The 14,393-nt window shown below is 36.9% G+C and overlaps 1 protein-coding gene across 1 annotated transcript in view; it reads left to right on the top strand.

Moving 5' to 3' along the window:
• Positions 1–13,330, top strand: part of DEUP1 (deuterosome assembly protein 1) — a 45,156-nt gene extending 31,826 nt beyond the window's left edge. Inside the window, exons 11-13 of the mRNA XM_030465418.1 lie at positions 1,149–1,348; positions 7,209–7,497; positions 13,160–13,330. Of these exons, the coding sequence (XP_030321278.1) occupies positions 1,149–1,348; positions 7,209–7,497; positions 13,160–13,330 (660 nt within the window). The remainder of the gene's footprint in view (positions 1–1,148; positions 1,349–7,208; positions 7,498–13,159) is intronic.
• Positions 13,331–14,393: the final 1,063 nt, after the last annotated feature.

Below are 14,393 nucleotides of genomic sequence, written 5' to 3'. Positions count from 1 at the left end.
TGAGCCCCTGCCCCCATCCTTGCACAACTTCATAAATTTCTTACACTTCTGGCATTTCTGTGTCAGCTTGGCTCATAAATTTCCCCTGTAAGTAGCAAAGCAGGGCAGGGTTTACAGGAAGAAATCACATCAGAGCAGTTAGTGCAAGGGATAGAGAAGCTTTCAGGTGCAGCACCCCAGTTGTGCTAGCATGATACTAAGAACCAAATCCTTGATACTCAGGAGTTACTGGGTTCCAAAGGAATAAAGTAATTGAGATATGTATGGAAGCACAACTTCATACAGTCTATGGGGTTTTAGCCTTTTGTGTGTAATCTGTTAAATCTTTTGAGAATTGATGCCAGTACACTGCTATGGCAAATGCAGTTACACAGTGCAGTGCTGTGTTCTGCAGAGAGGTAATTCCAGTTCAGCTGGCTCAGGTGTGTAGCCTAGGCTTCCTAGGATGATAGAACAAAAAAAAGGAACAGAGTATCCTGGCTACTCAGTTTCCAAAGCTAATCTTGGTCTTAATTTCTTGCATGTCTTACTGGATGTGCCTCTTTAGCCCCTGGGCACGATGCACATGTAGGTTGCACTGTCTGTATTTTGAGTTGTGTATCATGAGGCCCACCCAGCTGAGAAACAGGGCTTAGTAACAGACAGAGAGCACCCTGCTAATGTGGCTTTACTGCTTCTGAAGCTGAAGGTGACTGTATCTCGACACAGATATTAAATTGTGCCTGTAGACATACCCTGTATCTAGTACAGTAATGAATTTCTATAATTTTTCTTGCTATTTTTGGTGGAATTGTTACTGGAGGGAGCAACACAGGCTGCAGGTTTAGCTGTTACAGTTGCTTTTGTGTCATAAGCTGTACAAAGCAAACCATGAATTTATAATATTTTGAATTCATGTTTGTTGAGAAATTTAATTTGTTTTACTGTGTTATAGAGGCTGTTATCCATTCTTTTCTGTTTATCTACAATGGGTTTTTTTTCTGGAGGCAATTCTCTTGGTTTTCTGTAAGTGTTGCATGATTTTATATGGTAGTTAGGTCTTTCTTTAGCATAGAACATTGGTTTGTGTTTGCTTGTTAAAACCACTAACATCAATTTATTGTGGAAAATAAAAAACTATTTAATAATGGTTTTATCTCCTTTCACAGTGTATAGATTTATCTAACCAAGGACATGGAAATTTCATAGCTTCCATTCACAAGCTGGAACATGAGAATGTAAGATCACAAAACAGTCCTGTTAAACTACAAAATGACACAGAAACATCAATACTGGGTCTCAGGAATCCATGTGGAGAAACAGAGCACAACTACCAAACTCATTCAAAGATGCAAGAAAAGGAAGAGAGGTAATGTTTAGAAAGTACACATCTATGAAACTTCCTTTAAGTTTTTTTGGAAGCATCTAACTAGGCCAAACTATTAAGCTTATTTGCTGTATCTGTTCAGCCAGAACTCCCACCAACATAAACAGTAGTTAGTATGTAAGAATTTCCTATGTTTTTCTGAGTGGCTACCTGAATTTGGCAGTAAATGAAGTCCCAGAAATGTCTGATCATTATTTTAATGCTTGTCACATGAAACAACTTAGAAATCGTTTTATGTGGTTCTTAAGTTATTCTTAGTTCCAGGCTTTGCAAAAAAAGGACAGAATGTATTTTTACTGCCAAATAAAAACAAGACAGGGATAGAATGTAAAAAGCAACATGAGAGGTAAACTGCTCCACAGGAGATGATCTTAATAAGCAGTTTGAACTATAACTCCTGCTGAAAAGCTTTGTGTCCTGCCAGTTTCATTTGTTGGAAGTTTCATTAAATGTATTTTAATACCTTGTCTAGTTTTGGTGTTCTTGGATGACCTGATTTTTAAAAGAAATGTAATTTCAGATGCCCTGAATAAATCATTACTGCAATAAAGTCCTTGTGAGGGAAAAATAATCAGACTTAATGCTCATACTCATGGAAAACATACTATAGTGCTGATTTCTTTCTTAATTCCCTGTATTCATTGAAGCACTGAATTACCTTCAAATATGTTATTATCATAGCGTTGCAGTAATAAAAAGAAAATTAAACTGGCTAAATGGTATTTCATGGTACAGGAGAGTAAAAATTAATAGGAAGCTAAGTATTTTGATCGATTTAAATAAAGAATGTATATGATATCACTAAGGTAAAACAGTTCTGTGAAGCAAAGTTTAAATAATTGGGAACAAGATTGTACAGGTTAAGATTTCAAACTCATAAATTCAGTCTTTGGCAAAATTTAAAGTGATTTTCCTTCTGCAAAGCAGAAAAACACCCCATCATTTGAAGTTACTTAAACTTTCCTTTTAAATATGATGTTTGTTGGAGACAGTAATCCTGTGTATGTAAATATATATATATATGTATCTATATATGTGTATATACATATGTAGATACACATATATATATGGAAGTGTAAGATATGGCTATTTTCCTACTAGATTTCTACTGATGTTGAAAGTTTTGCTGAATTAAATATTTAAAAATCAACATACAGTCTATTCTGCACCTGTTGGTCTCATAATTTTACCAAGAAGTGGTCAGTCCAATTTTTGCTTATGCTTCCACACTTCTAAAGTGAGAAAAACTCAGATTTTTTCCCCATATGCTCAGGAATTACACTTGCTGTACACAAGGAACTGTGAAGTTTCATTCATGAGAATTTAAATGTAAGAGGCAATAGAACTATGCACATAATATGCAGGATTTTGATTCCATAGTCACTGAAGACCAATGTTGAACCAAAACCAGGGAGAGAATCCTGGAAGTGCCAACCTTCCTCACAACACAAATCTCAACCATACTACTGAACACAGTTTGAATTATAATTCTAATTAATCTGATGAAACAAATATATATTGTTCCTGGTTTTCTGGATCTAAAAAATGCATTTGATTTCCTAACTGAAAAGCTATTTAGCTAAATAAATGTATACACAGATTTCAGAAAGTCTGCAAATTCAACATGTGCTGTATTTACACATCAGCCAGACAGTCTTTTTAAGATTAGGCCCTCTCTGGATTGTCAGCTCTCCCTTTCCAAACACGGAAGCAACTCAAGATTTTCACAGTAAAATAAAATTAAACTTTCAAGCATCAAATGTCTGCAGACCAACCAGATAATTGATATTGGTTGAGTGAAAATCTGGGCAATGTTTTAGTTTATTGTGAGCATAAACGTGGTTATTTCGGGTTTAATTTGCAGTTCTGTTTCCATGGTAATTATGGCACTGGAGAAAGGGCACAAAGACTTTTTTTTATAGAGTAAGAAATTAGAAAACATGGTGTTTGTTCAAGGAGGGTGTGCTTGTGTTTTAAACAGTAGCATTCAGAAGATGTACTTTTTGGGTTTCCTGTTTGCACTCAGAAACCTTCTCAGGTACGAACAATAAAAAAAAACAAAACAAAAGGTCTACATAACTACATATAAACTACATATATTCTTTAATATTTTTCAGCCATGTCTCACAGACAGTACCAGAATCCTAAGTGCAGGCACAGTCATTAGATAGGAGAACTCTAGGGAAAATAAATTGCAGGAATTTACACTGGCTATTTAGAGAGAGGCATGATTTCTTCTTTCGTTCAGGATATAGTGGATTTCTAAATATTGCAGAGTAAGTTACACAGGAGCAGCATCTTGTTGCTAAAAATTACTGTGGCTACATCCTACCTGTAACCACTTGAATTACTGTTCTCAAGAAAGCTGGGGTAGAGTGTTTTACACAGGTGTGTAGTGAGAGGACAAGGGGAAATGGTTTGAAAATTGAAGAAGGGAGATTTAGGTTAGACATTAGGAAGAAATTCTTTAATTTGAGGTTGGTGAGAGCCTGGCACAGGTTGCCCAAGGAAGTTGTGGCTGCCCCCTCCCTGGAAGAGTTCAAGGCCAGGTTGGATGGGGCCTTGAGCATCCTGGGCTGGTGGGAGGTGTCCCTGCCCATGCAGGGGGGTTGGAACTAGAGGATCTGTAAGGTCCCTTCCAACACAAACCATTCTATGGTTCTATGGTTCTATATATGACAACTGACTTAATTCTAATGCCATTTACATAAGCTTTCCCCACCTTCAAGATTTCAATCCTTTATTTAGGCCTTGGCCGCAAATAGCTGGTTTAAATTTTGGCATGCTGGAAGAAGCCTTCCTCTGATGAAGGTGATGTGTTTAGCCTCTTTCTTCCAAAATTTAAACATGCATGTGATTTCCCAAATTAAAAGCTCCTCATTTAACATAAAAATATGCACAAAACAGATAAGTGGTCAAGTCAAAGTGCACTTTCATCATGTGGCAAGGTAAAAGTGAGGGGGTAAAGGCTAGGACTCAATAGTCTGGTAGCCAGGGACCTCTGTGTTGACCCTGGCATCTGTTGTAAGGAGGTTTTCACTGCCTTGGATACCACATACTCTTCATCATGCTCACCACTGTTTCAGTTCCTGCAGTAGCTGAACTGGAAGCAGTGAAAACAGTCTCTTAGGAAAGTACTTTTTAACCATTTTTAAAATCAATCTATCAGTTACACTTTCAAGGTTAAGGCAACAGTGCAAATTCTGAAGAAATTCTGGTCATTAAAAACCTGTTGTTTTTTTTTCCTCAAGACAAACCTCTTGGGTTTTTTCTCAACCAGCACAAGCTGTGTAGGGGTTTCTTTTGCACCACAAAAGTCATTCATCTCATAGGGACCAGGCTTATTTTATATTTGAGTCTGGAAAAATCAGTCCTGTCTATATGATTTCCCTTTGCTAGGACATTGTTCTTCATTTCCCATTTGTCGCTATGTCAACAGTGATATTATTTTTGTGAATTATGTGTATATGTTAAATAATCTGTCTCTGTAAAACCACTGAAAATATGTTATTGAACTGCAGTTATTGTGTATGTGCATTGCCATTGTTAAGTAATGGCTATTTTTTTTTATAAATTTGCAGATATTTGTCTACCTTTACATTTGTATTCAGATTAGAACTCTGTTCTTAGATATTATCTTGCACTGCACTGACAGAAATTTAAACTCCAGCTGTGAAACGTGTCTGAAGCAAAGGTATGATATTCATATCAAAGCAATTCAGTGTAGGTGTTATGTTTTCCAAGACAGCAAACAGTCCCAGCAATCCTTTGGATTACAATAGGAAGTGGAGTTCCTTTTCTTTTTTTGTGGGGTGTCTGTTTTAAAAGCTACCATAATTGTAGGCATCCAGGTCTGAACATTCTGGTCTTAGTGAAGTAAGCTATAACATAACAGTAATAACTGTTATTAAATGCACAGAGAAACAGTTCTGGGGGAAAAAGAACACAGATCACATAGGCTTTACTGTGGGTTTACAGAGGAAATGACTTCCAAAAAGGTCAGAACATAAGATGAAAAAAAAATCTGATTTTATTATTCATGCCATCTATCTTAAATTGAGGCAAATTTTTTCACTGTGGCCTTTGTCCAAACAGTACATGAAATGGACTTTTTAAAAAAAGGGGGGGGGAGTATTCTCCTGTGTCCCAAGAGTACAAAGAAAAGCATGACAGAAAGGAGAAAACTCTCACCCCCAAAGGGGAAACATCTTAGGTTATTCAGAAAACTGGAAGGCTTGGTGGGTATTCTCAGATTATGTTAGAACACATAATAATAATAATAATATAGCATCATACATGTAATTTGCTTTCCCATGGGGTTCAGAGTATCATAATCACTGCTTTTATAATCAAAGAAAATATATTCTTCATTAGTTCTCTGAGTAGTTCTGCATAGTACATTTATGGGGCATTCAGTTTCATGTGTAAGGGCTTACGTATAACAGGGTCCATTAGGACTGCACAAACACCCTTTCTCAATACCAGATATTTAAATTAAGATTAGAAAATGAAGGTGTGATCTTTCTGCAAAAATACTTTCCTTTGCCTGTGCTTGGCAAATTCTTTTTTATTTGGAAGCAGAAAATCCCTTTTCCTTGGATCTGAGCAGCACTGCATACTCTCGATTATTTATTATAATTGTATTTTAGTGGCAGGGAATTTGATCTTTAAAAGCTGCAGTTCAAATTAGTGAAGTAGTTTTTAGTAAAGTGTTTTAGGATATTTGCAATGAGCTATCATGTTTAAGTATAGTAGTTACCTCCCAAGACTAAAATTTCAATCTTATCATAAGCACAGAGCGCAGTACAATGGAAATTTTTACCTCCAAAATATTGCAACAGAAATGTAATAAAATCTGAAAATATTTTAATTTTTTTGCATGTGTTGGTATAAAACACAAGTAAAAATGCAATTTAAAGTTAGTCTAATTCAACTGACACTTGGGCAAGCTAGTCTCAAAATTCTCTGCTCTTATCAAGGTGGTTTGTTTCTTTTTTCTTTGAAGTGCTACTAACCATAATAGTTTGTGCTTCACAGAACTACAACTGAATGAGAACATATTCTTTCACAAAAATTCTGATAACTTCAAGTGAGATATAAGAGTTATGGAACATCATCATAACATAGCAACAATTCATTTGTTAGTGTGAAGATTTAGCATACACAAAAGCATGTTCTTGTCCATTTTTTTTTTTAAGTGTATTTTAAAAATGCAGGATCAAAGATTTCTGACTACATTTTTAATTAACTTACTTAAGCATGCATTCTAAATTCTTGCTATTTGAACATAGTCACTGAAGGTAATAGTATTAGATCAAAATTGACTGATTATCCAACCACTAATTATAGGTTTTGTTTCTAATCTCACTTATACTTTCATATTTATTTCTTCCTATTTGTGTGGCTAAATTCTCTCTAATTCCCATCATACTGTAAGCCAAGTTTCATGACATGGCTGTTCAGTGCTTACATAGCTTCACTGCAAAGCTAAAGAGATGGTAGCCATTGGCCAAGGATGGGTAACAAACCTGGGAAGAGCATTTGTACCTCTTCTCACTGATGTGAGTTGTTTTAGGTCTTGTTCCACCACAGTCATATGGTGAGATTACTCAAGCTCCAGTGAAGGGGTTTAAATAAGTGTGATTTAAGTCACAGCTGAAGCAGACAGAGAATGCACACTCAGCATAACTCCAGCGGGAAGTTGCTAGATTGGTACAACTTGGTAATGCTTAATCTTAGGCCTGTAACTTGATATATACTCAAATAAAATAAAACTAAAATCCTTGTGATAGCTTAGAGTTTTGACTGTTTTTCAAACTTTGATTTTTCTTTTCTCTTTCAGAACTTTTCAGAGGAAAGATGCATGGGGAATGGACCATCAACAAACTGCTGTGTTCACAGCCAATGGATACCACAGAAACCATAGTCCTGTTTTATATGGCCAAGGCTGTATCACTGGCTCAAAAAGTGATGGCACTTCATCTGCTTACAAACTTGGCAGAGGTCATGAAAGGAAAAGAGATGGTAAATCTCCATCACCACCTTTGGGCTTTGGTGGGCCATTTTCTGAAGAGGGCAGAACAGACAGCTCACTGAGCTCTGCTTACAATGCAGGAGAAATCAAATTACCTGTAAGTAACTATTTTCCTTTAACACATATATTCTCAAAGATTCATCTGTGGACCAAATGCAGCCCTGGAGGAGGCAAAAAATTAGATCCCTTCTGTTGTCATTACTACTTATACAATGCCAGCCCAGTAAAAATGAAAGTACCTTATCCTAACATAAATGCAGCTTTTTTCCTGGAGATTAAACATCCCCTACTGGGCCATACCCCTGTACAACTAATGATGATGATAATTACCTGCCATTATGTGGCTGTGAGAGAGATTTCTACATTTTAGCTCATTGCCTTCTGTATTGAGGCACTCTGCTTCATACTGCCTTCTGTAAGGTCATTCTGCTTTAAGTGTGTTTCCATAACACCTGCAAACTTACTGCCTTAAGTGCAGTTAGACAAATCAAGTTTACCCAGTACTCAGTTGATGGATGAAATTAGAGGGATTACAGCAACAATTTTCTTTGAATTACCTATGGTATTTGAAAAGAAACAGAAATTATAAGTTCTGAAATCCCTATTTTTCTCAAAATTAAAGAGTACTAGTGCAGCATTCTTTCTTTCAGTCTTCTTAGGGTGAAATACCAGCCACCTTGACAAGTGGGATAAGTCCCACTTTCCATAGGGCAACTTCTTAGGAAAAGCCTTCCATAATTCTTTGACTTTAGATCTTTCTTTAAGTATGACTTATATCCTATTCCTTAGTATCTTCTGTTCTTTCTTAGGTCTCCACCACAAGCCACTAATTTCTTTATTCCACATTAAAATTTACCACTTATTTTCCATACCTCAAACCATGCAACCACACTATCATTAAATACCAGAACTGACTGATGAGTAAGGAATGGAGTGCAGCCATCTCGCTGTCCAGTTGTGACACATTCATCTTTGTACCCTGGAGATCCTTAGCTATGTGTGTGTGTGTGTGGCTGAACCTCTAGAGAGAGAAGAGGGAAATCTTGGGTATTTACTGGGGGAGAGGGGCAATAAAGAATTTTCTTGCCACTCAGCACTTAAATAGGAGAGAAGAAATCTTCAAGCAGTTTGTGATTGTTGTACCCCAGTTCTGCTGTCCACTTCAGAAATGGATGCACATCCTTTCCTATAGGAGACGTATCTGCTGGAATACTGTCTTCATAGTCCAGAATCTCACTGTAGACAGGCAGCTCCATAGAGATGGAGTGCCTGGGAAACAGGGATTGCAGTGCAGCCCTTCCCCTGAGTAGTTGGAGAACAAGGAGACAACCACATAGTCTTAGCTGTTTGACCTCACTTTAATTTTTCTATTCTTATGCTTTACAGGAATGTTAAGTAAAGGGCTATTGGTTTCTCATGGCTTGGGCACCTCCCTATTGAAACTGCTGATTGTTAAAAAATGGTTTTGACTTTTTCAGGAGAGTCTGATGAACATCAACTCCCCTCCTCTCTCCTTTTAAAAGTTTCAGGCAGAGACACCAGACCACAAAGCTTCTCTTTCCAGCCAACCCTGGGAAAATGTCCATTCTGAGACACTTTTGCAAGCTGCAGGGAAACTATTTCCCATCTGGCACTCAGGACAGGGTAGTTGCCAAGACAGTTGACTAGAGTATATGAAAAATACTTTCCAGCTGGTGTGTGGGCAAAGTACATAATGAAACTTTAGCAATGGATAATTCTTGTATAGTAAGACCAAGTGATTGGCATTGAAGTATCCACAAGTTCAGAGGTTCACCAAAATTAAATTGTAACCAAGACTAACATTGGACACCACAGAGTCTTACTTACTGCAGAGATGATTCAAGAGTCTGGAAAGCCACTACATCAAAGAGAAAGAAGAAAAAAGAAATATAAAGTATGTTGCAAACCAGAATTGTTTGACAGAATTTTCAGGTCTGATGTTTGACCTAAGTGAAATGTTCAGTATGTTAAGAACTTCTGAAAATGTTTAAATAGACCATTTTTCTGAAGACTTTTTGTAGCACCAATTGACAACATCAGAATTGCAGGTGATACCTACCAAAATTACTTTTTGGTATTGAGGGAATAGAGAAAATAGTCTCTAGGGCATTAGACAAAGATGTGTCTTAGCAGTAGAGAGTCTTCAGACAAGCTTAGTAAATGTTCCAATGGAACCTCTTTCCTTTCAGGTACCTACTTACAGGTTGCACGTGTAGGGACTATAACCCCTGCCTTAGACTAAACTAGAATGCTTGGCTGTGATTCACTGGAAATTCCTGTAACCTCAAAAAATTCTTGTTTCAAGGCTTTAAAAATGTAGGGAAATACCCTTTCTCTGAACATTACTTCAGGAAATAGTTACAATCATAGAATGGCTGGGGTTGGAAGGGACCTTAAAGATCCCCTAGTTCCAACCCCCCTGCATAGGCAGGGACACCTCCCATGTATTTGCATAATCCATGCCCAGACTCCGGGAAGACTATTGCACAGAACAATCCAATGTCCAGCTTCAAGCTTAATCTTTTCCATAGAAAACAGATAAATAAATAAATATATCAAGTTGGAAATATGATTATTTGGTTCTTCAGAATAGTCCATTTCCTACATGGTTTCTCCATTTCAGCTGGAACATGCAGTTATGTACATTGTGCTTCCCAATCTGTATGTTTAATTTGTAGTGACAAATACTTTCTCGTGTTTCTCATCAGATGATGGACAGACACTGTCTCTTCTTGCTTTCAAGACTTGAAGGCAGAAAAGCTGTAGCAGGAAAATTTAAATTAAACATCAGGAAACTTTCTAATGTTAAGGATGGGAAATTGCTTAATAAATAGGCTGCAATGGAAAGTTGTGGAAATTCTACCACTCAACATTATAAGGAATTATTTTGACAGTCTTGAGGCATGCTGTGGTCCTTGCCTCTGACTCTTAGGTATTAATATTACCTACCAGGTTAGGTGCTTAAACTCCCTAGAAACCTTCCTATATGGCTTGGCAGTTTCTCAGGCATCTCAGGGTTTTTTTCATCTATGAGAAGAAGCATGTTGAAGACAGGCACCTGTACCTGCTGCCTGACTACTTAAACAAATCAGGTTGAAAGCTTACCAGTGAGCTCATTTTATTCCAGTTAGAAAATAGAAATACACAGAAGTGTTATCTGAAGAAAAGAAATTCAAAACCAGGGACCACGAATCTCATCTGAGACATGGATTAAAGCAGTTTCTTCATGTTTTTTCTTCCTCAGGCACTGAAAGTAAAGACAATAAAGAACATAGTGAAAAAACAGATCAGAGGCTTGGAAAGCAAAGCTTAGTTGCTAATGAGAAATGTTGCCTTTTAGACCTGTTTAGATATAACCTTCTCTCAAAGTGCATAAAAAGCAGTGCATTAGGGACCTATCTAAAATGATAGTGAAGTCTGACCCGTAGGCAAGGAGCTGTGGGGAACTGATCTGCTTACTCTAAGTGATAAACAATCGTCTCTCAGCTCAGAGGAAATGCAAAAATTACTCATGTGGGGTTCACAGTGTATTTCAAGAAAAAGCACATCAGAGAAAGGACGAGCTGCAGCAAAGGACACCAGCATTTTAGGAAGATAGCTTGATCATGATGCCAATATGTTTCTAATGAGAAGGCAGCAGTTGTAGACATGGTTATAATGAATCTCTCACTTGATGTAACATTTCTGAAGGCTGCAAGCAAGGGTGTACATTTGCTGCCCACATGGAAAAGGCCAACATCACTTTATTTCTTAAGGATGACACCCATTAAATTTGTATTTCAGATACATGTTTTCATAGTTTTTTGTGCTCCTCACTGGAAGTATTTTATTTGCCCAGTATTGAATCAGTGATTCCAGAGCTGGTATTCAGGGGATTAATTGGGATTCCTTAAGTAAAGCCTCCAAAGCCAGTGTCTTCTTCATTATGCAAAAGCCTTCTTGAAATACTCAAAATAGTACTGACAACCCTATAATTGAATCCAAATGTGAGAAGGAGATGTATTTGTGACCTATCCCGTAAAGGAATAAATGTGCATCTAGCCATGGCACTCAAAATCTCAGGATCAACTCTTCATGTGAAAATAATGAAGATTTATAGGTGGGGAATCATGCACATAATGGTGAGGAAAACCAGAAGGCAGGTGATCTCCCTCCAGAATTTCTCAAACATTGGAAAATTAACATTTTTCATTATCCCTGTTAGTGCAGGGATTGCTAGTAGGGTGCTGTGCCACAAAGTGATCCAATACCTTTGGGTTCTTTATTCCTAGATGGCAAATTAAGTCACTTTTTCTTCCCTGCCCTGTTAAAACACTGATGTGGAGGGACTGAGGGAAGGAAGATTCTGCTTTGTCTGTGTATTTCAGTTTAGAAGCCCCCATGTATCAGAGAGCCTGAGAACAGCTGCCTGGCTCCAGAAGGATGGTGCTACATTCAGAATTTATCACCATCTATCACTTGCTGTATTTTGAAAAGAAAAGGCATTTCCTATAGGAAATCTCTGCATTTCACCTCAAAATCTGATATAAAGAGCTTAAATAAATGGTTCTTTAAATCTCTTCTCTAATTAGTGTCTTTTGGTCTGCAAACCTGCTAAAGGGCAGTTTTAAACCAGGATGAAAGCAAAGATCAGTCTGCTTCCAGTTGCTGTAGGAATAGCAATGGAGCCTAGAATAAAAGTTTACAAGTGTAATGGAATTGGCCTTTTACAAAAAACATTTGAATATTTAGATAATTTGAAACCATTCCTAACTGATGTTCTGAGACATAAACTCTCCTCATATTCAAGGAGAAACCAAAAAAGATATTATATACTAATAACTCAACCAGTTATTTAAAATACTTAATAGATTATTTAACTAAGATAATAAATGTCAATAATCTTTCTCAGTATATAATAATGTAAAGACAGCAAATTATCTTTCTTTTACTGAGTTTTACAGCTCCTGCACTAACTTTTTTCTTAGTTTAGTCAAAGAAAAAATATTTCATATTTCTTTTGTTAAAGACATTCCAGTGTATGCATCTTCAGCATTAGGGGAAAAAATTAACAAAAATTGCTGCTTAAGAGTTTAGAACTTGACCAATGTGCCTTGCTTTATGCAACTCTGCATCCCATGACAACCATTTTACGACCAGTTTTGGTGTGGTTTATATCTCAGTCTACTGAATTCACTTTAACTGGAAAGATTTCTCAGTGAACCACTTGCAGTGAATAAAATTTCCTACATTTTCATGAATATCTGAGCTTGAAATTGATAGCACTGAAATGAGCATGGTTTTTTATTCCTTTTCTCAGAAAGCATCACACCACAGAAGCAGAGAGCTAAAATTACAGCAGGCAATCAGCAGAACCCAACACTTGTTATCTTCTGCAATTCCAGAAATCATATTATTGTCCTCTGTCCTGGTCTGAATTATGCAAGTGATGAACATAACCTTTAGCTGATCCAAAGATTTTGGAGGTTTTGAAGCAGCCTAATTTTGTCTAGTGGGATATTTACATTTTTAATAGCAAATCTACATTCTAATGCTGAGAGTATCACAAAAGTCAAACATCATGCTTACATCATGTTATTTAGGCACCTGAATGCCAAATTCATGTTTTTGTGAAGAGCTATGAAGTGTTACAGAGTTATTAGCTGCTTTAGGTTAACATGTTTTTCAAAACTAAAATCTGATAATGCAAACATATTGCAGTATTTGCTATTTTTACTGTTTTTCTGTTCATTGCTTAGTCTCCCCCTGAGCTGTCCTTCCTTGAAGCAACAGAAAAGTTCCTTCAAGAGGAAGAGAAACATACAAGAGAGTTTGAAGAACGTTTAAATCTGCACCTTGAAGAACTGCAAAGACTTTCTGAAAACACTCTAAAAAAATTTGCCAGGATACACCAAAGCAGGCACACTTAAGCCAGTCCCACAATTAAGAAAATAAAACCAAGTAAACAACTGTGAGTTTCTTAGAACTGAAATCTGGAACTAGCTGCTCCATGTAGTTGGGCATGTTGCCAATATTGTGTAATTTTAACACCAAGGTTTCTGTAAGATAATCATCCTGCAGATTTAGGTACATTGTAATTTGTCTACTTTAAAGAATACCATGCTCTAAAAATTCTGAAATACAGAGTCTAGTTTTGCACAGTTAAATTGTGTGCAGCAGAGACCCTGTTGCAGCTAAATTAATAAAGGTGCTTTAAATTCTGTGATGTATAGAGGGCTAATGCGTGGAATTATTCCCTTGAAAATATAATCAGCCAAGAGAAATTCTCTAGATTACACAGAAAAAGAATAATAGTGGCCTTTAACCATGTCATGGCTCCTAGATTAACTATGCTCTGGTTGTTCTTGGCTATAGAAATAGCCCTTAGGACTCTTGAAATGAGGTTGAGTTCCTTCTTTCTTAGGCTCCAAGCCATGCTGGCCCATGAAGGGACCATGAACAGACAAAGTAAATATTTGGAAGCCACTTTTATTGCCCCTTTTACCAGCCCTATAGACTTCACCTGGGGCAGAGCTTGATTTTGGGTGCTTTGCATGCTTTACATTGATACTTTACAATGTTTAAATCCTGTTTTCAAAAGCACCTGTTTGGGTACCCATGTTTTGACACTATGTTGGCTCCTTGTTTAACCACACAGGAATAGGGAAGAAACCTTTAAGTTCAGAGAGCTTCTTTAGGTAAGGCCCTAAACTCTTTGTAGTTTTCTACAAAACTGAAAACCATTATGAAACTGAGCAGAGTTAATTCAACACATTTCATGTGCCAAAAAAACCCCTGCATAATGTTGAGATTCTTTTATTTGCAATTCATACTGAAATCTATTGCTGTGGAAGAGAAATAGAAATTACAGACAGTGTTGATGAACCACCAATTTCAGTGAAAGAGATATTGAAGAAGTGCTTTCCAGCATATACTGATGCCAGCTTCCTGGAAAAATCTGGATAAAAATAATACCAGACTGTCAAACAGCTC

This window comes from Calypte anna, chromosome 1, assembly GCF_003957555.1.
Source record: "Calypte anna isolate BGI_N300 chromosome 1, bCalAnn1_v1.p, whole genome shotgun sequence".
In the NCBI taxonomy this organism is placed as follows: domain Eukaryota; kingdom Metazoa; phylum Chordata; class Aves; order Apodiformes; family Trochilidae; genus Calypte; species Calypte anna.
This window is presented reverse-complemented; position numbering and strand designations above follow the sequence as displayed.